This window comes from Bactrocera dorsalis, chromosome 4, assembly GCF_023373825.1.
Source record: "Bactrocera dorsalis isolate Fly_Bdor chromosome 4, ASM2337382v1, whole genome shotgun sequence".
NCBI lineage: Eukaryota > Metazoa > Arthropoda > Insecta > Diptera > Tephritidae > Bactrocera > Bactrocera dorsalis.
The window spans coordinates 69198162-69219087 of NC_064306.1; the positions used below are offsets into that span (position 1 = coordinate 69198162).

Here is a 20926-nt window from a genome sequence, read left to right on the forward strand (position 1 = left end):
ATCATATACATATAAATTATATGCCGAGTCGGTTGCGCATATGAAATAAACGAATCTCTAGGCGTAATTTTGTTTACATTGGAATTAGCATTATTTTTCTCATTTAACACTGAAAATGCTCAATTCTGCTATTTTCGTGGTGAAACACACTTATAATTTGTCTGTGGTGTCCCTCATCTCTGCCGAGTATCCCTTCGAAAAGTGACGATATTTGAAACGTGAACCTTCTCTATGATAAACGTTCTCTGCAATAAGTCTGTGGTAAAAACCCGCTTCCCTGATAACACTGGAATAGGAACCAAAATTATTAACTACCACAATAAAATTATTAACTAAATTTTAAACTGGAATGCTTGCAAAAATGGTTCTCTCAACTTACCGATTTACCTCATTAATATGGTAAAATATAAACACGATGTCCAAAAAAAATTTTATTTGCTTTTTTTATAGCAACTTCGACATGCTTCTACTATACTAACAAGCTTTTAAATAAAACACTTTATTATAGCAAATGGTATTTTTATTTCATTTTCATTTAAAGGTAACAAAAATTATTAGAATGTATTTAGTTTGTATAAAATCCATTCAATATTAGTATATGCATACTTCGTTAATTCATTTGGATTCATATCCCTTAATGCGTCGTTTTAATACACATATTGCGACATTTTCATTTACATTCTAAATGGAATTACATTTGTATGTATATAGTCAAAAGAAAAAATAAAAAAAATCTCTTCATGGGATTCTTTAAATGGTCCAAAAAACTTCTACTAATGTTTAAAGGAAGGAAAAAAATCAAAAATGGAACTTCTTCGTCAGTTACAAATCTCTTACAAATAGTATAGCTTTTTCTCAAGTGCATTCTGAGGAGGCTGGTAAAGGCTAGTAGCCACTAAAGTTGCAAGCTTCTTGGCATATTGGCATACAGCTGGAACACGTGTAGTTCCTGACCAATTGTAATACAGATGTGTCATCTTATATGTCAAAAGTTGCATTTGATCTGGTGTAAGTCGTATATTGCTGTAAACAATATTATAGCTTGTAGGAGACACTGTACCTTGGCGTACTGACTGCGATACAAGGAAGAAATCATACCTTTCCGGTAATGTTACTACATCATCGACTATAGTGCCTGGGGTGGGATTCTGACCACGATTCATAAAAAATCGCGTGTTAATTGATTTTGATACCACAACATAGGCAAACATTGGAGGTTTCTCTGACCCACAACGCTTATACTCTTGGTCGAGCTTCTCCACAACATCTTTAACTTCATGCTCATACACTTGTCGTAGTGAACCTTCGCCCACGCCATCTCTATAGAACAAAATACGGGTTGGTAATTTATTTTCATGTTCTCTGCGATATTGCCGCAATGCTTTAGTCATCATTGGCCAGAGGCTGTTTGCCAAAACATCGTGTGAACTGCATTCTGCAACCGTGCTGTAAAAGGTAGCATTTGTTTTCATATCCATAGATGCTACCAATGCTCCGAAAGCTTTTGAACGATCTCGTGTACTTTTAGCTACATCATAGCCAATTGTCATTAAACCGGATAGTGGTAGATCTATCATCCATGGTGTATAGCCCAACTTACAATTAATTTGTATAGCGACTTTTGTGGCTATGCTCATTAGACCACGCTGATTACCGGCCGATTTTTGTGTTATTACTTGAGTAGGGATGGCACGCTCCAAGCATCCTTTCTTTTTAATTGAGGAATAACGCTCAGCGTTATTATTTGGTACCAAACAAAGGATGAGTTGTGGATCTTGACGACTACAGTCCTCCATTGCTTGAATATAAGAATGATTCCTGTCGTCATATAACATAATTTCTCGTGGCCTACTGATTCTCATCTGCATACCACCTGCCGCTCGTATTAAAGATTCAACGAAATTTCTCAATTCTCTGGAATTTCGGTTCGTAGCTATAACAGACCAACGTTCTAGTCCTCGAGATGGAGTTGTAAACAAACCGTTTTCTCGGAAATAACGTGTCCAATCGGCTTGAACTCCGGCCGATTCCTTCCTGTGTTCGCTAAATACAATGCGTTGCGGTTCCAACACACGTCCGTTAAGTTCAACCAAATGACGATCTAGGGCCATATTCCAGTCGTTTAGTACTTGAACACTGGCTTCTGTCTGTTGGAGTCTTTGATTAAATATTCGCAAGCGATCTATACGACGATCAGGATTCATACGCGTATGATCCGCCATAGCTCTCATAAGTTGAAAATTACTGCGCATGGTGTCCGTTAGACCAGTAGGTCTGCACAGTTCAGGAATCAATATTATTATATCACTGCTTCCTCCCCTCATTGCTCTATCTTTTGCTTTTGAAATGAGTAGCGGTTGTTTTTGATCGCGGATACGAATATGATATTTTTGGTAATAATAGTCAATGAATGACACTTCCTTCTCTTTACACTTAAATGTTTTTGTTGGATTTTTGCTGAAATCAACATCATTAATTCGATAAGTTTTATTATTATAATCAGTGAGAACTGTAAGCCCCAACACATTACGACGAAACTCTTCTTCGAAATCCCTAGCGGTTTCTGTACACCTCTTCAAAATGTCATAAACAGTTTCAGTTCGCATAACTTTATGAGCGATTTCCGCGCAAAGTAATATGTCTTTCTCATGTTGGCGAATTGATGTTTGATAGCCTGGCCAGAGTTGCAAACGGTACTCTCGCAAATCAATTTTTGCTAGCGCATCATAAAAATTTCTGCCGACTAACTGCAACTTGAGACCCTCCATGGCACGACGCAAAATTAAATTCAAAATCTGCAAAGATTGCCACTCTGTCATTGAAATGACACCAACATACTTAATAACAATAGTGTAGCTGTCCCCAAACTTAGATTTTGCTCGAATTACAGTTTTTTCTTCTGATAATTTACAAGATGTAAATAACTTTGTACCATCATACAAATATCCACCTAAAGTTGCACGATGTTCTGAAAGCATTCCACCTCGAACACGCCGTAATTCAATAGGCGGCGAAAAGTCAACGTGATATTGAAATATGCGCCATGTTGGTTTGGTTAGCAAACGATAGTAATTAGTTTGTAATGTAACTGGTGCACCTCCACTACCCATTTTTGTTTGGATATCGGAAGGACGTGTATGGACAATTTCATAACGCTCACGTTTTGACGCGTTATCACCGGCATCCGCACTGTCTCCTCCACCACCTCTTGAGCCAGCCGAAGTTGATGGTTGTTCCTTACGTGAATTTTCATTACGAGATGAAGTCGAACTTCTATCTGGTGAAATTGGTTCTTTTTTATATACTTTGGACGGACGCGGCTCATCCGATGGTTCGCGTTCTCTGCGCCTTCGCGAATCGCCTCCTCCAGCGCTGCTAGGTAAAGTTTCTTGAGGTGAACGGGACCCGGAGCCCTGTTGTTCTCGCGATGGACGTCGACGGCCACGGCTTTGATCCTCAGACATATTTGTTATAATTAACACTCAAAACGTGTTATTTATATAAATTATTAAACTGAACTGACGCGAAGCCAAACTTTGGTTAACACAATTTTATATAGATTTTGTGTATTCTATGTGGACAGTAGTTGCATCTTGCGGTCCGCAAGCTAAAAAACTAACGAGTAGTAAAACAGAGTTGCCAAGCATATAATAATTTTAAAAACTACAAAATTGGAGAGTTATTTATATCAGGAGAGACCGTATATTATAGAGAAGGAAATTTTTTGCCAGTGGCGTTTTGAACTTATTATTTTTTATACATTTATATCCAAAACAACGTATGTAATTAATGTGAAAATTATATTATTAATATGGTATACGTTCTCTGCAATAGAACGTAGAAAAAAAATAGATCATGACAAATTTAAAAAGGGCCGAACGGACACTTAGAAATCATTTCATCCCTATTGAGAGAGCGTGTTTTAATAGTAACGGTGCCTGTTTGTGCTTACAAAAAAAAGGGTGCCCTAAAACATATGTATATAACTAAGAAGCCGTTTGTACCTGAAGATATTACCCCGCCTTTCATCCTTGTCATCATGTTCGGTTATACCCGAACTTAACCCTTCCATACTTGTTTTAATTGTAGCCAAAATTTATAACAATTTTTTGTGTTTACTTATGTACATATATTAATTTTTGTCATATTTTCGTGAATCCACTGGTCTACACGGTTCTTTAGGTCTGTTTCATTCATGAGCTCTTCTCGCTTTCCATTTCCACCTTTTCTAACGAAGCCAGCTTCACCTTTTAGCAAAACTCCAACATCCGCCATTTCACTACCGTTTACTGAGGGATTCTCCCGGAAGTTTTTAATATCCAAATGTTGTATTAAGTTTTTCAAACCCTCCGCACTGATTTTGCGATTTAAAAATGCGGCTAGTTTTAATATGACACCCCTTAAATCGGAAACCATATCTTCATAGTTAAGGATGAGTATATTTGAAAGATGGCGATGTTCAAGCGCTTCACTTATGTGACTGTAGTATGGCAACCAGGGGTCTAAAAATTAAAATGTCTTATAAGTACATGAAATAAAAGAATTTTAACCAAGCTAAAAATCTTACTTAATCCCCGTGAGAAGTAGTCCCAATATCGATGGAAATCACCAATGTAGCCTTGCGTGCGGAACAACCGATTTAAATGATAATACGAAACAGCCACATCTTTGGGATTACGCAATACATATATTACCTGAGTATAATTATTATATAATTAAATATATATGTATGTATGTATGTATATCCGAAATCTGTTTAATGGTCTCATTCTTGAATACCTTGCACTTATTCTGCATTACACTTGGAGGCAGCAAGGAAAAGGGAAAATGTGTTTTTATAAAGCGTCTCTTATTACATGGCCATTCGTCTAGAGTTTTGTATCCTGATCTGGAAAAATGTTCAATGAATTCCAGTTTTTTATTGTCCCCAGAATTTTCAGCTGACAACTCAGCTTTGATTTCAGGATGAACGAACAATGAAAACCTAAGCAAATAAAAGTACAAGTGATATATGCATGTACATACATATGTATGTAAGTTAGAACCATGCGTGTGTATAATGGGGTTAAATAATTACTCAAAAAATGGAAAGCGCTCTGAGAGGGGCTCCTGTTTGGCTGCATCAAAATCTAAATCATGTTCCAGTAGCCAAACTAACTCCTGAGTCCAGGTGGTTCCAGATCGTGGAACTGTTGCCAACCAAATATCATCCGGACGTGCACAAAAATTATAAAAGTTTTCCGCTTCCAACTTGTATTTGTGAGGAAAGAAATATTTTTCAGGACCCACTTGCACAAATCCTGTGCGCTCACCTAACAAAACATAAATGTCACTTCAAATCCGCAATTTAACAAACACGTAGAATACCCTTGAAATACTGTAGCAGCTCAGTGTTTATTTCGGGAGCAACGTCTACGATCTCATACGGAAAAGTGTACATCTTTTTCGATTGTGTTAACCGATTCATTGCTGGCGGTAAACTAAAATTTATTTAAAATAATTTGCTTAAAGGTACTTTAGTTTGAGACGATAGTAGAGAAAGTTTGCTGAAAGTGCATATTTAAAATATATTAACAATAAAAAAAACTTACAATAAAAAATTTTCATTGCTTAATGGGCTTTGCTTAATTGCAGCTCATTTTATTATTGTTGTTATCTATGCATATAAATGCGGGAGCTTAGTGTAACAACCGGTTTTTTTTTTCAGTTACAAAATAAGAGCGACATTAAACTTAAGTAATGTGTGAAGAAATTTAGACAAATTTATTTTGTTTTTTACACGGAGCAGTAATTAACTAACTGCGAAGTATATAGTAGTTGTAAAATTATGTATGTGTATGTGTATAATTAAAGAAGTTATTGTAAATCATGGTGTAAATGGTAAGTATAACGGTTTCTTATTCGATAGATTCTAGATAATAACAGTTGCATACATCACTAATGCAAATAGTCCATCAAAAATGGTTTATCGTCCGGTGCATATGGTGTTATGGGCACATCATATGGTAGGGGGAATGGCGGTATACCATCACGAACATGTCCTAACGGAAACGTCTCCTCTCCGATCTAAAAGAAAGACTTAATGAGCCTACGACGTGCATAATTACTAGATCTTAAAAACAAACCACGAATCTTGGTAAGAAGAGCACACCAGCTTCAAAGTTCGCAATTCTTAAAGACGCTGCTATATTAACATTTTTGTTGAAGGCTCCCCATGCTGCTTTCGATAAGTTTGCGGAGGTTAACATAAACCAGTAGATAGACTGGTCCTCCAATTTCATGCGTGTATAAGTTTTAATGTGCGGCATAGCTTGCGAACGAAAACGCTGTTTCGAACTCCATTGGAATAGATGCCCACGCAGCCAAGACTGTTTATCGTTAGTATTTGCGCCATATGGTAAACATCCACCACCTAGCAAACCATCATGACTGCTGTTAACGTTGGCGAAGCTGGGGTATATCATTTTGAAAGGAGGGAAATGTGTAAGCCCTTGTGGTCCGGAATGTTTTCGCAGACTGTTAAGAAAATCATGTTGTACCCATGATTGTATGTTTGGACCAAGAGAACCAATGCTAGAGCTTTGACATATTACGGGCGTTCTCGCATCGATAGTAGTGCAATGTTTTTTAAGCAACTCTGCAACACGTGGATGTCCCCAAGGGTAACCACGTGGACCCTCGCGAAAACCACCAGGCGCGGAACCGATGAAAAAAACACTTAACAGAAAAAAGTAAAATAATTACAACAACCAAAGCATTATTTTTTTGTTATCGACTTACTTTATCGAACTGAAATCTGTTTTGCGTATACGTGCTATCCAAGGCTGTAACTTTGATAATTTATATTCTACCAAATATAACATAAAGTCTTGACGGAAGTTTGTGGGACTCTCTCCGGCTGTGGTGTCCACATCGGCAGGTAACGGAGGTAGTTTCGGACTTATCCAAAGGCCTTGTGTACGATTGTGCCAATCGTCTTCATATAAATTTGCAGTCGAAATTACCACACGCATACTTCCATCCGTATAGCCTAGAAGCATAACTTTAGCGTGAGATGTAGCGAATGCTGTAGGCATGTTAATTTTAACTGCCGTGACTTCCGGATGTGTTTTAGAAATATTTGCCAACTCTGGTGTTTCATCGCCATAAAGAACAAGTAACGGAGTGCCCCTGTAAAATAATTGGTCATAAAGTGCTAATTATCAAAACTATCAACTAAATACTATTTTTTTAATTAGTAATAAAATTATTTATTTACATTATACCCGCGAAATAATAGTGTCCTAGTAACCAGCCAATATCCACCATAAAATTAATTTGCACGGACGATTCAATTTCACCCAGACTCTCATCAAGGATTTCTATGTTAAATATACGAAAAAATATAGTTATATATATATTGCTAAAACACTTTGAATACAACCTAGTAGAGTTATTGTTAATGGCTCATGATGAGTGGGTTTTGAATCCGTAATAGCAGTAAGAAAAAAATTATAAGGCGCAGCGCGTTCTAGTTTCTCGGCGGCATGACCTTTTTCCAGAACTACTGGTATGTAATCCTTAACGTTTTTCGTTATTTTGACTTTTTTAGATAGTTTGGAATTATCCATAGAAGAGGAGTTTACGTTGACAGTGGGTGCAGCGTTTATTTTAGAACTGCCGGCCTCGGGTGAATTACTTCGTTTAATAGATTCTTGCTAAAAAGAGCAGTATTATTATACTGATATAAATGTATGAAAATATGTCTTACTTTTGAAGTACCACCATCTAATCGGTGACCACTGCTATTTGTATCACCATCCTTTGTTTTTGACGTAGTTTTGCTAATTGCTGCACTGCTAGGACCTGCTTTTGGAAACAGCTTTTCGAGTAATTTCAACTGAGTTTCTATTAATTCCGCTGTCATAAAGAGTTCATCAGGAATTACATACTTCTTGGTTTCTGGGTCTAATCCTTTTGTATAAATATCGTCCACTGCAATGTTTGGAATTATAATTTACATACATACATGTTTTATTTTGTAAGAAATACTACATACAATGAGGATGTGAAAATTCCCCAAAATGTATGGGATTTTTCCTGTAACACTGCTCGCCATATGGACATTTTTTTAGCTTTGTAGTCATTGAAAATTACAATTTTAATCAGGTAACAAAATCCTTTTGAAATTTGCAAATAGTTAATGCGAAAAGTCTACAAGAAGCAACAAACAGTTCAAGGAGTAATAGGGATGCCAACAACATGAAAAGAAAGTAACTATTGCCAGAGAAAGTATTCCGCAACGATTGCAAATTCTTTATATGAATAAGTAGTCTGCAAATAAACGATAACCACATACTTCTAATCCTACAAAATTAGTTAATTTTTTTTTTAAATAACTAACATATAGTAATTTTAATATGACTTTAGCAAATAATAGTTATGAATTCGCCTTACCGATTATATTTCTTAATACTATGTATCACTCTGTAACTTGCTTTATCGCTTTTCATATTTTAACAACAACGCAAATATATTTTGACAGAGAATAAGTGCAGTTGCATTTTATATTTTCAACGAAGTTAAGATAATGTGAATTGCTGACCTTTGGTTGCAGCTACAATTGTGAAATTTGAGATGTGAGTAAAATTAATTGCACTAAATAGCCGAGCGAAGTTATAATTGCTTATACTTTCTTAAAAATTAATTATGAGGCAGTTGTGTAGATGTTCTTTGTGCAAACATCAAAGCAAATTATGGAACTACTTTTCGGCAGATTGTCAAAATCAAAACCATAATTTTATAGTGGCTTCTAACAAAATAATAGCAGATATTATCTAGTCAAAATGCAATTGCAAAAAGTATGTAAATATATATTTTATGCAAGGCTTCTTTGTGGCTGCCACATATCTTACTATATTACCTGCGACACTTCAGTAAATAGAAGTTGTAGGGGGAAACCCGTCAGTTGTTGCATTTTATTATGATGCGTCACTGTATTATTGTTTCTGTTTTCTCTTCTTATCCTAGCAAATTACAAGAATCAAAACAAAAAAATTAAATACTAAAAAATTGATTATTCTTCGAAAATAGCTGCAACATATTACAAATCTTCAAAAGCGACAGAAAACGTGGAACAGTCGTAAGAAGACACAGTCTTGGGTTGAAGTTGGAAACTTTGTCACTTTAGAAGTATTGACATTCAAACAAAATGCCTATTCTATACAGCGTAATATCTCGGGGCAGCACCGTACTAGCTAAATATGCAGAGTGTGTGGGAAACTTCGCCGAGGTCACCGAACAGATAATCTCTAAAATCGCCATGGAGAATCACAAATTGACATATTCGCATGGCGAATATTTAATACATTATATATGTGAAAATCGCATAATCTACATGTGCATCACAGACAACGTAAGTACAACGCATTTGCTTAAATAAATGTGTAATAAAAGCCTAATCTCTTGTAGGAATTTGATCGTACACGAGCCTTTTTATTTCTGGCTGACATTAAACAGAAGTTTATACATACTTATGGACTACAAGTGGCGACAGCTATTGCCTATGCAATGAATACGGAATTTTCGAAGGTACTGGCGGAACAAATGACACATTTCAGTCAGTCGCGGGAGGTGGACATGATTTCGCGAGTCCATGGCCAAATTGACGAATTAAAAGATATAATGGTGAAGAATATAGGTATGTTAAAGCTCACAAAATGTTCTTAAAACCAGCAATAATTTAGCGTAAATAAAATTTTATTCCGGAGATAGAAATCATTACCCATAAGATTTGTAAAATAGACTTAAAGTAGAATATAGATTCTTTCTAATATGTTGCACTTTTTTTACTTGTAGATAGTCTTCGTGATCGAGGTGAAAGATTGGAATTGCTTGTGAATAAAACGGAAAATCTTAGTAATAATGTGAGTAACAATATTACTGAATTTGAAGAAGCTTCTTTATCATTCTTTATTTTATTTTTCAGTCTGTTGCATTCCGTAAGGCATCACGTAATTTGGCACGACAAATGTTCTGGAAAAAGGTTCGCATCTATGTAGTGGTGGTGTTAATAATAATATTTGTAATCTATGTGATTATAAGTATGTTCTGCGGTGGTCTGGCCTGGCAGAGTTGTGTTGCAAACTGAAATACACCAAAAGTTTTCCATGCAAATTTATTCTAAATACCATACGTATTTACATTTTGAATATCACATATTTATATTAAACTAAACTCTTTGTTTTACTTTATATTATTTTTTATCATCATTATTTATGTATATGCATGCGAATATGTATTTAATATTCCGAACAATTATTCTTTTTGTTATACGTTGTATGAGCCAATGCACTAAGCATTGTAGATGGGTCATTGGCTAAGTTCAGCATAAGAAAATAATCACATTTACTGATTTAAAGTGCACACGAAATAAGAGAATATATACACAACATATATTTTTTGTACATACACATGTAAAAAAGTATGTATGTGCTAATAGAACGTTATAATATAACATTAAATAAAGCAGAGCTATAAATTTAAATATAAAGTACGAAAATAATCGCTGGAATTCGATATTTTATTAAATATGTATTTACATTCGTTGTAAAAGCAAACAAAAAAAAAATCATAAAGCCAAATTAAATTGTTTAACGAGTTATAAGATATATATTAAATATGTGTGTAAAAGACAATATGCAAGATAAATATCATCTCATTTTTGTACGCCAACGTAAATTACATCACCACGTTTTATTTTCCCTCCCTGACGTAGCCCCAAATGTATGCCCAACACGGGACTTGGATTATTCTCAAAGCAGCGATACCTGAAATCAGTTGTTGCAACGGCATACAAATATTTTTATTTCGTAAATAGGGAAAGTGCTACAGAATGCTACTCACGTTTTTAGCGTTTTCAAAGGATTATTCTCCGGATCGCGCTCACCGGTCTCCGGATTGATATTGGGCAAAATGCAGCGACGGCACGGCGCCACTTTACGAAACACCGCCTCAGTGCCGACTTTAACCCAGTCGTAAGAATCCTCAGCGTACGGCTCGTTCTTATCCATTTTTAAATAGAAACCGCCACGGAACTGAATTGGTTTTATGGGGCGTGGTAGTCGTTTATTGAGATCATCAACAGAAGACAAATTCATCATCATGTAACTGGTAGCATCAGCAAAGGCACCCTGAAAATGTTAAACTCTGTCTTTTATCAAAATAATTTACAATGTCTGATAAGAAATTGAATTGTATGAATAACAAACAGCGGCTGTACCCTCATTAAGTGATAAGACAATTTACAGTTTATGTCGTAAAAACTGTTGTTTGCCAAAATATTGCAAATGTACAACTGTATGCAATGAGAGGATAGCTGAAAAGGTTTGCCTACCGTGTCTGATTTTTTGATGTGCGGCTCTTTGGCCAAATCCTTGTCGATAGGCTTCAGAGGCTCCTGATATGGGTGATACACTAGTTTCAGACCACTCTCTTGACCAAGTATAAATTGTGAAAACCATTTTTCATACTTTTCGCCACACAGCATCGCATCCAGTTTGGCACCAAACACAGCTGTATGTATGTCTCTGCCCGGTGCTTCCTCAATCAGTTTCTTGAAATCTAACTCCAAAGTCTCCATGCCTGGTGCATTGATTTCGAGTTTTGTTGGTGTGACCAGTCTGGAGTTTATCAGCACCATCTTGGGATAGCCACGTGCCGTTATCATTACGTCATCTTTGTCGACCAGCATTAAAGCACGATCGCGACAACCTTCATAGCGTAGACCGAGTACTTCGCACTCCAGTTCGGTGCCCTCTGGGAATTTAAGCGGCGCACAAGATTTGATTGGGAAGAACTCGAGCATTTCCAATGTACCCACACGTTGCCATTGCTCCGGTATGGTATTTTCTTTCCAATATTTGTAATACAGATAGGAGGCGCCGGACACTGCGGTCACCCCAACCCCTATGCCGATGCTCAACAGCAACTTAGAGGAGACGCCAGTGGCGGGATCTGTGTTAAGAAAATGTAAAATGAAGCAATGCGTGTAAATTTGGCTGAAATAAATCTTATTTTTTATTACTGGACATTCTGCGCAGTTTTTGTGGGCACTTTTGTGGCACTTAGTATCTGTAATTGAATCTGAAGTGCACTTGTTTATAATTTGCTGGAAACTTTTAAAATGTTTAATTGAAGCCGTTAAGTGTAGAACGGACTTGTTAGACTTTATTCGAATGTTTCTGAAGAGCAACTGAGTATCCCGCATGCAATGCGCAGCTTTCAAAGCTTTTGCCCATACGCTGAAGACAGATGGATTAGTGTTCTCTCTGCGCTGTTAAATGTATGTATGTATGTGTTTGCAATCAAATGTTTCGTCTTCTCTCAAAGTAAAAGCGCAAACAAAAGCGAGTCGGCAAGGGGTTGTGGGTGTATCAACGCCCCCTTTTAATAATACTTGTTCTCTAATAGACGATTATGGTTAGTGTGATTCCACCAGTAAGAAATAATATTACAGTAAAATTTATCAGCTTTCTTATCAACCGGAAATGGAACAGCTCAACAGCCGGCATTCCTTATTCTGCAAAATAATTTGTTTGTTGTGGATGAAGAAAATATTCACCAAATAATTGTAAGGATTGAGAAGAAGTGATTTCGAGAAATGGTGCCGCCTTGACAGCCCTTGGCCGCATAAAAATCCGAGTCCGTTCCGGTTACCTTGATTCGACTGTCGTCAGAACGGAATGGAGATTTTAAGGACTATTGTTAACGATGTTTGACAGGAATTTCCGGTTACATAGATCCGTTTGTGGAGAAGATGAATCTATCGCTTTGGTTGTCGTTGTTTCGGTCATAACGCTGTGATTGCACAATCAATTCGCTTAGATTAGGCAGTAACTTATTTTTTAACGATTTTTTTTGTCGAAATTTTGCTGGTAGTGCTCTCTTATTGAAGAGGTGCTACTGCCCACTCAACCTAAAGCAAAACAGAGTATCCAATGAATCGCTATAGTCCTATATCAGAGCTGTATTTAGCAATTAAACCCCATAACCATAAGAAAAGTACTACGCCTGACTTAGAAATCAATCTCAGAACATGGCTGGATTTAAGATTGTTACCTTTTTTACCCTTCCCGAATAGAAATGTTTTTCTCAATATAGTCAGTTCACTGTAGAGTAAAAATTTCGTCTCCAAATATGTATACAATGTTTTTAACCCTTGCGGGATAATGTGTTTTTTGGCCTCTTTAAGAAGCCTCTTGAGTTCATTATTCCAAAAAGAGTATTAGAGTACCATAATAACTGAAATAATCATGACATTACAAAATAACTATTCTCTAGTCCATTAAAAACATGAATTTTTTAAATTTCATAATTGAAAATTATATCAAGTGTCAATTTATTTTCATAAGTTATAAGAATGGGCAATACAATCAGTAGAAATGGGTCACAAATCCACTTTCGAACTTTTCTTTTTTGTCACTTCCCATCTCTTCCCAATATGGGAAGTTGAGTTGCTATGGACGAAGCACCGCCGACCCAAACTCACCTCCGAAGGGTTAAGCGCAGAGCGACGCTTATCAAGTAATGGGTCACAGATCCACTTTCGAACTTTTCTTTTTTGTCACTTACCATCTCTTCAGATATGGGAAGTTGAGTTGCTATGGACGAAGCACCGCTGACCCAAACTCACCTCCGAAGGGTTAAGCGCAGAGAGACGCTTATCAATACATTTAAAGATAGGGCGATTGTTTATTATTTATACTTAATGCTTTCTTTATTTGCACTCAGTACGAGTGGCGTACAAGCAGTGACAGTGTGATTCGTGCTGATCGATTGATTAAGAAATAAAAAAAAACGATCAGAAATCGAACTCATTTACACATATACATACATACATAGTAGTAGTAGAAATGCGGTCGCTGGAAGTTATCGCTTGGGCTGGCCTTAGCATTGGTGCTGCTGTGGGTGGCATTACAATTTGGTTGGCATACCGCAAGGCAAACAGCAGACGTCGGCAACTGCCCAGCGCAGATGAATGGCAACATTTGGGTACACTGAAAATAATTAATTTTTATCCCGTCAAAGGGGGTGCGCCCATAAGACTGGACCAAGTGGAATGCTCAGAGTTGGGTCTGCAGTCCAGCGGCCTTTGGGAGCGTTGCTTGGTGGCGTATGATGAGTGTGGCGTAGTGGTCTTTGCGGGCTCTTATCCACGCATGCTCAGTGTACATCCCAAGATTGTGAGTGAAAAGGTATTGCGTTTGGAAGCACCGAATATGCCACCTATAATGGTAGATCTGAATGAGTTATTGAGGGAACCATATGAAGTTTTGGAAAAACGAAAAAACGGCAATGTCAAGCGTTTGGTAGAATGTCGAGCCGAACACCATGAGTGGCTTTCACGAGCTGTGCTCCAGCGTGAGCATGGTTTGCAGCTGTACGTGAAATTAAAACCGTATGCGGGAGAGAAGCTGGTGAGTTAACAGACCGAAGTTTATCTTTACTTTTTCCGAATACTTTTAGGATATTGCTCCAGTTTTGGTAATGCACGAACGTTCCGTGCATGACCTGAATGAACGACTGAGCGGTAAAACGAAACCAGTGGATTGTCAACAGTTCCGTGGCAATATCGTAGTCGATAGCAATGCGAGTATACCACCGTACAACGAAGATAACTGGCTCTGGTTGCGGATCGGCGCAGATGTTGAAAGCTCGGTAGTCATGCGCTACAACGCGGACTGCTTGCGTTGTATTTTGATAAATGTGAATGTGGAGAATTATACGAGAAACCCCGATTTCGAGCCACTAAGAATGCTAAAGAAGTAAGTAACTTTTTCCAGGAATTCGGTGTTTAACTATATGAGATTTATATGGTCTTTTGCAGATATCGACTGCGTCAAAATCCTAAAGAGCCGTCTATGGGTGTTTATTTCGATGTTTATAAATGTGGAATCCTGAAGATTGGGGAACAAGTCTTTGTGAATTATGCGTAAAAGAGAGCTTCTTAGTATAGCAAAGAATCTATTTTTAATTACAAAAATAAAAAGTTTTTATGAAAGCTCTTTTCGTTGCTTTTTAATTTCTCATCAAGTTGGCTAATTCACTCGTTTTAAGTTAGTTTAAGTTTGAATATTATATTATATAGAATGTATTTATATTACATAGAATGTATATGGGAGGATGGAGTCATGTGTAGAAGTTCACACAAGTGAGGAAAGTTCTCTGATCGCCATTCACTTGGGAGTGGCCAGAAACGATTCTTTTACATATGACTCAAGCAGCTCACGACTTCCGATCTTTCACCAAGTATCCTCTGGGTAGCCTAAGAACATCCATTTGAAGACGAAACCTTCCCTCCGTAAAAACCGTACCAATGAAAACTAAACGACAGCCTTGCTGTTGTTCACTCGGCTATAATCGCGTAAGCGGTGTCTACGCCAATAAAGAAGAAGAAGAATGTATATGGAAACATATTTTATATATATTTACACTCCTCAGTAAAAAGTCTTCCAAAATATTACATTGTCTTAAGTAAAATACCTCACTTATCCTCTACATAGACTACTGCGTTCTTCTTGACACTTCCGGCAGAGCGCAGACCCAAGTGTATGCCAATGGCTGGGGTTGCGTAGCCTTTGAACAAGCGATATCTGGAAACACAAAAACCATGAGCATAAAAATTCGACCCAAAATACACGCCAAACTCACTTCTTGAGCGTATTCAAAGGTTCGCCATCGGGATCACGTATTGCCGTATTCACATTTATATTCGGGAAGATACAGCGTGTGCACGGTGCTACCACACGAAAGATGACTTCATCGCCGATCTTCACCCATTGCCAATGATCCTCGGCGTAAGGCTCATCAGTGTCCATTTTCAGTTGGAAACTACCACGGAACTGCAACGGATCCACTGGTCGCGGTATGCGAGTATTAAGCTCCTTAATCGATGCCAAATTCATTAGCATATAGCTCGTAGCATCGTTGAAGGTGCCCTTAAAAATACAATCGGATAAATTTAAATGCAAAGGCAATAGTTAAACTGCTACTTACACGATCATCTTTCAAAATGAATGGCTGTCGCACCATGCGCGAGTTGATGGCCTTCACCGGCTTCTCCAGCGGATAGTGCACCAGACGCATGCCACTCTCCTTATCGAGCAGATATTTGGACAGCCACTTGTCATATTTTGCACCGACCGAACGCACCTGCACCGGTGTGCTCCACACCATTGTTTTCAGCTGCTCACCATCGGCTTTTAAAGCGCCCAAATCCAATTCGATTGTCTCCATGCCAGGTGCGCTTAATATCAAACGCTGTGGCGCCAACAACTTTGTGGCAATCAAGACCATGCGTGGATAAGCGCGTGCGGTGATCATTTCATTCGAGTCATTGATGACCATTAGCGTACGATCGCGGCAGCCCAGATATTTCAAGCCCAAAATATCGCAATCGATCTCCGTGCTGTCTTCCAATTTTAGTGGTGCGCATGATTTTATTGGAAATATGTTGATTTGTTCCAAAGTGCCAACGCGACGCCATTTCTCGGGCACTGTGTTGCGTTTCTTCCATTGCAGGTAGTACCAGTAAGTCAGTCCAGTGGCAAGCGTGACCCCAATACCGATGGCAAGTTTGCTAGTCGCACTTGATGTGCCTATGTAACATATGTATGTATGTATGTGTGTTATTGTTGGTATTAATTGCACTCTAAAGGTGTGAAACAGTGGTGTACTTACTTGACATCGCGATTAGTAGCTTGTTGTTTATATTACTTTTTGATAAGATTTACTCGTTCCGTATTTAAAAAGTAAGGCAAGTTATACACCACCGTGATCGTGGACTGATTAAATAATCTCGTTCAAAAGTCACTTACAAACTGTCGGCTATCGAGTTTTGACTTAATGGAGAAACTGAAATGTGGAAAGAGCAGTGTTCACGAGAGCAGTGGAAGCGGATAAATCAGCGATTATGAGAGGTGCGCCTGCGATTGTTTGAATGGTGGCTCACAAGCTCTCCCTCTACATTGTGTTTATAGAGAGAAACTGATTTTTTGCAATAAATACTGCTAGAGATCCTCACATGCCGACCACTGTGCTAGACAATAAAGCACAGCAATTACCGGTCTGATCGGCACTAAATGAAATAAGAGAATGAGTAGCGAGAAACTAGTAATATATCGCTAGCGTTTCATTGAGACTATCTTGTGCGGAGAGACACTTCAAATAAATATATGTTTATTTATATTAGTGATAATTAAATATTTTTTATTTGTTATCAGTTCGAGCACGTATTTAATTAGCAATGAAGCGGTTTTGTAAAGTTGTAGGAGAAGCTTCTTAAAATATATAGCAAAGGGGAATGCAGATATTTCGATCACTTTACCGAGGCCACCCATTGTAGACGAAGGCATCAAATTAACATTAGAGTGATCCTTGCGCAATATTGTTTTGGTTACTGTAGCAGGTTAAACTCATATTAATACATAATTAACGACGACATACCAAATATACATATGTTCAGCGAGCATTTCTCTAACTACCTCTGCCTAGCGAACCTCACTCATCTAATACCCTTTTCCCTATGTTCTAACCCCGTTGACGATGTTTACTTCGACGACAAGCCAAGCGCGGATTAGATAGCTACCACAATAGCGACATCTCTTTACCGACTAATCTGGTCGTTCTTCGGCAGAAATAAAAATGTGCCACCTCTTTGCAGACGGTTTTTTCCTTATGTCGGATAAGAAACATGTAGTGGAGATGTAAGGTGTAATCTGTGATCTCTATAGTATAGCGGTTTTTAATAAGGCACTACAAAATTAGACCGTTATACGCCATCTTTTTTCCTCTTTATATTCGCTATTCAGTAAAGTTTGCCATTTCATCATGGAAAGATATACGATCTAAAAACAAGTCGAAATTATTAAAATTTACTACCGAAATTCGGAGGCAGTGGCCTCAACTTTAAGAGCCATTGAGAGAGAGAAGAAGAGAGAACATCCAATTTATTGCTGTCATAATCATCCTGTAGGATTAAAAATTGAGCGTCTAGTGGACAAATTTGAATCTACAGTCAAAGTACAAAATGTTCCCGTGCCAGTAAGACAAAAAAGTGCCCGTAGTGTCGATAATATTGCTACAACTAGCACACAATTGAGGAAGACCCAAATCAGTCTCTCACCCGTCGTTCTCCAGCGTTGGGCATCCCTGTGACGACATTTTGGCATTTTGCGAAAAGATCTTGGACTACATCCTTACGAGATCAAATTGACGCAAGAACTGAAGTCGCTTGACCACTAAAATCGTTGAATGCTCGTGAATTGGGCTGAGCAACCACTTGAAAATAATTCGGATTTTCATTGAAAAATCAACTTCAGCGTTGTGGCTGATTTCTGGATGAAAGGTTTCGTCAATAAGCAAAATATAATACGTAATATATATACGTGCTCCATGAGTCACCATTGCTTCCCGAAAAAATTACAGTTTGGTGCGCTTTACTGATCATCATTGGCCCTTCTTCCGTGATGATCAAGACTAGCACGTTACAGTGAATGAGAATCGCTACCGCTCAATGATAACCGAAAAATTTTTGGGGCCGAAGTGGAGGATCCAGTGGTTCCAACAGGACGGCGCCACAACTCACACAGCGGATGTCTCAATCGATTTATTGAAAACTAAGTTTGGTGAAATGGCCCAGTTGATTTGACTACAGCCACGTTTACTTCCCATATAGCACAATTTTATATACCATTTGATTCTTTTACTAACCATTACACAAATCTAGTACCAATGAATTGATCCGGATAAAATTTTGTACAAATAATTCGGGTTAAGATATAATAATTCTTAGTCACTTCGTTTTAAGAATGTTTTCAATTTAATTTAAGCAATTTTAGTAACTAACTATAAAAAAACTTGTTTGTTCTATAGTTTGTTCTATAGAATTGATAAAAATACACTCGAGCAATTTTGATAAAAATTAATCAGTTCTTGACCATAAGTGGCACAAACTTATGCTGTTGATAAATTTTTTGCTGAATGGCCTCAGCAAAATTCCGCACATAATCGTTCAAACGTATGAGCTCTGCCTACTCGTCTTCTATGTAGATGGCATCCCCTGCTTTCACTACACCAGTCTGGCGTAAGCCCATTTGGATGCCCAAAGACGGACCAGTTTGATGAGGCCACAGCCGGTACCTGCACACAAACAAGAAGAAATTGGCATCATTCACACAAAACTATATTGTAACTCAGCGTATCTAAGCTGAAGAGCGCAATCAGAGTACTCACTTGTTTAGCGTTTTCAGCGGTTCGCCGTCTTGGTCACGTTCGCCGGTGAAAATATTTGTGGTGGGAAAAATACAGCGCGTACACGGTGCGAGCACGCGAAAGATAGTATTTTCACCAATTCTCACCCACTTCCAATTATCCTCTGCGTACGCCACTTCTTCGTCCATTCTCAGCTGAAAGCTACCGCGGAATTGCAACGGATGCGCCGGATGTGGTATGCGCGTGTTCAAGTCTTTCACCGAGGCCAAATTGATGAGCATATAACTGGTGGCGTTGTTAAAGGTGCCCGTATCGTCGCAGGTTACCAGCGGTTGGTGTATCATGCGCATATTGATGGCACGCACCGGCTTGCGGTACGGATAATAAGCCAAGCGCATGCCACTTTCCTGTCCGAGTAAGAAACGCGAGAACCACTTATCGTAGCGCTCACCGCAGAGTAAAGCTTTGATTTTGGCGCCAAAAATCGATGTGTACACACCGCGACCCTGTGACTGCTCCAACACGTGCGAGTAGTCCAACTCGAGGTCTTCCATATCGGGTGCGGTGAAGACTACACGCGTCGGCGATAACATTTTGGGATGCACTAAAACCAATTTGGGATATTGGCGACCGGATATCATTTGATTTTGATCACCGACCAGCATTAATGAACGATCGTGTGCGGCATTGAAGCGCAGTCCCAACAGATCACAGGTCACTTCATCTTCGGGATTCAATTCGAGTGGACCTGCGGATTTCAGCGGATAGATATTCATTCGATCCACAACGCCTATGCGCCGCCATTTGCTGGGCGGACTATTCAAGCGCCAAGTGCTGTAGATCCAGTAGGCTACCGCTGCAAAGATCACGAAGAAGGCCACATTAACGCTGTGAATTATGGCGGTGGTGGTGGTTATGGTACACAGGAAGAGCAGTTGGTCTGTTTACGAAAGTATAATAAGTTAGAAATTTACTTTTGTAAGATTTTAATTAGACTCACTTGTCATCGTTTCTTTATGCTAACCAATATTTTATTCCAACACTCTCTCTGCAACAACTATTTCACCTATTTGATTAACAAACAATAATAACAACAATATTTGTGATAAAGAATAATCTTATTGTGTTACTTTTAGAATGTCTAAAGCGTTGAGCAACTGAAGCCGGTATGCGTAAAATTTCGGGGAAACGCCATTTATAACATTGTGGACACGGCGATATCGGAAATCTAAATACAGTCGTTATTGTTTTGACTGTGGCCAGTATCAGAGTTCTAAAAAAGTTGTTAAAATGCGTAGCGAAGACGGGCGAAATCGAGAAGTCGGTGGTCTTATCGTGCAAATTTGAACATTGGTCGTTTTTCGCTCCAAGTAAATACACTATATATGTAAATATGTATATATTTGTATTACAGTTCGAACTTCTTGTTGGCAGGTTGATAACATTTGTAGTAAATCTAATTTATACTATATGTTGCTCTTGCTAAATAATTAACCATAAATAGCTCAATACAAAAATTTGTAAATAATAAGATATTGTGAGAAATTTTATTTTTTAAAGATTATTCTTTCTGATAATCCATGCTAAATTTCAAGAAGATATCTCGAAAAATGAAAATCCTTTCCTTGCAAGCACTTTATTCAGATAGTTCCGTTTGTACGGTAGCTATATGTTT

General features: G+C 38.0%; 8 protein-coding genes across 9 annotated transcripts; 2 read left to right on the forward strand and 6 right to left on the reverse strand.

Annotated features, from left to right (window-relative positions):
- Positions 1-498: 498 nt before the first annotated feature.
- LOC105225888 (protein piwi) lies at positions 499-3619 on the reverse strand. The gene has a single exon (XM_011204559.4). It carries the CDS (start codon positions 3462-3464, stop codon positions 834-836), a length of 2631 nt encoding a protein of 876 aa, XP_011202861.2. The 5' UTR covers positions 3465-3619; the 3' UTR covers positions 499-833.
- Positions 3620-3960: 341 nt separating this feature from the next.
- On the reverse strand, positions 3961-5621 carry LOC105225887 (sulfotransferase 1C4). Its single transcript, XM_049455196.1, has 5 exons — positions 5368-5621; positions 5078-5312; positions 4780-4984; positions 4568-4694; positions 3961-4502 (listed from the first exon to the last, which is right to left on the reverse strand). Exons 1-5 carry the CDS (start codon positions 5465-5467, stop codon positions 4120-4122), a joined length of 1050 nt encoding a protein of 349 aa, XP_049311153.1. The 5' UTR covers positions 5468-5621; the 3' UTR covers positions 3961-4119.
- Positions 5622-5737: 116 nt separating this feature from the next.
- On the reverse strand, positions 5738-8229 carry LOC105225886 (probable tyrosyl-DNA phosphodiesterase). The gene is made up of 7 exons (XM_011204556.4): positions 8039-8229; positions 7751-7974; positions 7424-7697; positions 7259-7361; positions 6781-7170; positions 6126-6717; positions 5738-6066 (listed from the first exon to the last, which is right to left on the reverse strand). The coding sequence occupies exons 1-7, from the start codon at positions 8124-8126 to the stop codon at positions 5938-5940; spliced, it is 1800 nt and encodes a 599-aa protein (XP_011202858.2). The 5' UTR covers positions 8127-8229; the 3' UTR covers positions 5738-5937.
- Positions 8230-8465: 236 nt separating this feature from the next.
- Positions 8466-10215, forward strand: LOC105225883 (vesicle-associated membrane protein 7). 2 transcript variants are annotated; one of them, XM_011204553.4, is made up of 5 exons: positions 8466-8618; positions 9073-9394; positions 9451-9679; positions 9838-9905; positions 9968-10215. In XM_011204553.4, the coding sequence occupies exons 2-5, from the start codon at positions 9191-9193 to the stop codon at positions 10127-10129; spliced, it is 663 nt and encodes a 220-aa protein (XP_011202855.1). In that variant the 5' UTR covers positions 8466-8618; positions 9073-9190; the 3' UTR covers positions 10130-10215. The 2 variants fall into 2 exon arrangements, with proteins under 2 accessions (XP_011202855.1, XP_011202854.1); XM_011204552.4 differs by having other exon boundaries at positions 8468-8618; positions 9010-9394.
- A 325-nt stretch (positions 10216-10540) lies between these two features.
- On the reverse strand, positions 10541-12242 carry LOC105225885 (mitochondrial amidoxime-reducing component 1). Its single transcript, XM_011204555.4, has 4 exons — positions 12065-12242; positions 11375-11994; positions 10885-11171; positions 10541-10808 (listed from the first exon to the last, which is right to left on the reverse strand). Exons 1-4 carry the CDS (start codon positions 12069-12071, stop codon positions 10697-10699), a joined length of 1026 nt encoding a protein of 341 aa, XP_011202857.2. The 5' UTR covers positions 12072-12242; the 3' UTR covers positions 10541-10696.
- A 1342-nt stretch (positions 12243-13584) lies between these two features.
- Positions 13585-15055, forward strand: LOC105225882 (mitochondrial amidoxime reducing component 2). The gene is made up of 3 exons (XM_011204551.4): positions 13585-14456; positions 14506-14804; positions 14867-15055. Exons 1-3 carry the CDS (start codon positions 13893-13895, stop codon positions 14973-14975), a joined length of 972 nt encoding a protein of 323 aa, XP_011202853.2. The 5' UTR covers positions 13585-13892; the 3' UTR covers positions 14976-15055.
- A 386-nt stretch (positions 15056-15441) lies between these two features.
- On the reverse strand, positions 15442-16860 carry LOC125778312 (mitochondrial amidoxime-reducing component 1-like). Its single transcript, XM_049455198.1, has 4 exons — positions 16720-16860; positions 16036-16637; positions 15691-15977; positions 15442-15632 (listed from the first exon to the last, which is right to left on the reverse strand). Exons 1-4 carry the CDS (start codon positions 16724-16726, stop codon positions 15524-15526), a joined length of 1005 nt encoding a protein of 334 aa, XP_049311155.1. The 5' UTR covers positions 16727-16860; the 3' UTR covers positions 15442-15523.
- Positions 16861-16867: 7 nt separating this feature from the next.
- On the reverse strand, positions 16868-20514 carry LOC105225881 (mitochondrial amidoxime-reducing component 1). Its single transcript, XM_049455197.1, has 5 exons — positions 20382-20514; positions 20252-20317; positions 19273-20191; positions 18751-19179; positions 16868-17001 (listed from the first exon to the last, which is right to left on the reverse strand). Exons 2-4 carry the CDS (start codon positions 20256-20258, stop codon positions 19071-19073), a joined length of 1035 nt encoding a protein of 344 aa, XP_049311154.1. The 5' UTR covers positions 20259-20317; positions 20382-20514; the 3' UTR covers positions 16868-17001; positions 18751-19070.
- Positions 20515-20926: the final 412 nt, after the last annotated feature.

Coding starts and splice junctions, on each gene's coding strand:
- LOC105225882 (XM_011204551.4), top strand. CDS start 13,893: ATGCGGTCGCTGGAAGTTATCGCTTGGGCTGGCCTTAGCATTGGTGCT. Junction 14,457..14,505: donor CGTATGCGGGAGAGAAGCTG/GTGAGTTAACAG, acceptor GAATACTTTTAG/GATATTGCTCCAGTTTTGGT. Junction 14,805..14,866: donor CCACTAAGAATGCTAAAGAA/GTAAGTAACTTT, acceptor GGTCTTTTGCAG/ATATCGACTGCGTCAAAATC.
- LOC105225883 (XM_011204553.4), top strand. CDS start 9,191: ATGCCTATTCTATACAGCGTAATATCTCGGGGCAGCACCGTACTAGCT. Junction 9,395..9,450: donor ACATGTGCATCACAGACAAC/GTAAGTACAACG, acceptor AATCTCTTGTAG/GAATTTGATCGTACACGAGC. Junction 9,680..9,837: donor TATAATGGTGAAGAATATAG/GTATGTTAAAGC, acceptor TTTTACTTGTAG/ATAGTCTTCGTGATCGAGGT.
- LOC125778312 (XM_049455198.1), bottom strand. Junction 15,978..16,035: donor TCATTTTGAAAGATGATCGT/GTAAGTAGCAGT, acceptor TGTATTTTTAAG/GGCACCTTCAACGATGCTAC. Junction 15,633..15,690: donor CCTTTGAATACGCTCAAGAA/GTGAGTTTGGCG, acceptor TTGTGTTTCCAG/ATATCGCTTGTTCAAAGGCT.
- LOC105225887 (XM_049455196.1), bottom strand. CDS start 5,467: ATGAATCGGTTAACACAATCGAAAAAGATGTACACTTTTCCGTATGAG. Junction 4,985..5,077: donor GAGCGCTTTCCATTTTTTGA/GTAATTATTTAA, acceptor TTATTTGCTTAG/GTTTTCATTGTTCGTTCATC. Junction 4,695..4,779: donor TAATGCAGAATAAGTGCAAG/GTATTCAAGAAT, acceptor AATTATACTCAG/GTAATATATGTATTGCGTAA.
- LOC105225885 (XM_011204555.4), bottom strand. Junction 11,172..11,374: donor ACATCAAAAAATCAGACACG/GTAGGCAAACCT, acceptor TAACATTTTCAG/GGTGCCTTTGCTGATGCTAC. Junction 10,809..10,884: donor CCTTTGAAAACGCTAAAAAC/GTGAGTAGCATT, acceptor AACTGATTTCAG/GTATCGCTGCTTTGAGAATA.
- LOC105225888 (XM_011204559.4), bottom strand. CDS start 3,464: ATGTCTGAGGATCAAAGCCGTGGCCGTCGACGTCCATCGCGAGAACAA.
- LOC105225881 (XM_049455197.1), bottom strand. Junction 19,180..19,272: donor CCGCTGAAAACGCTAAACAA/GTGAGTACTCTG, acceptor GTTTGTGTGCAG/GTACCGGCTGTGGCCTCATC.
- LOC105225886 (XM_011204556.4), bottom strand. CDS start 8,126: ATGACTACAAAGCTAAAAAAATGTCCATATGGCGAGCAGTGTTACAGG. Junction 7,698..7,750: donor TAGATGGTGGTACTTCAAAA/GTAAGACATATT, acceptor TGCTCTTTTTAG/CAAGAATCTATTAAACGAAG. Junction 6,718..6,780: donor ACAGATTTCAGTTCGATAAA/GTAAGTCGATAA, acceptor TTTTCTGTTAAG/TGTTTTTTTCATCGGTTCCG.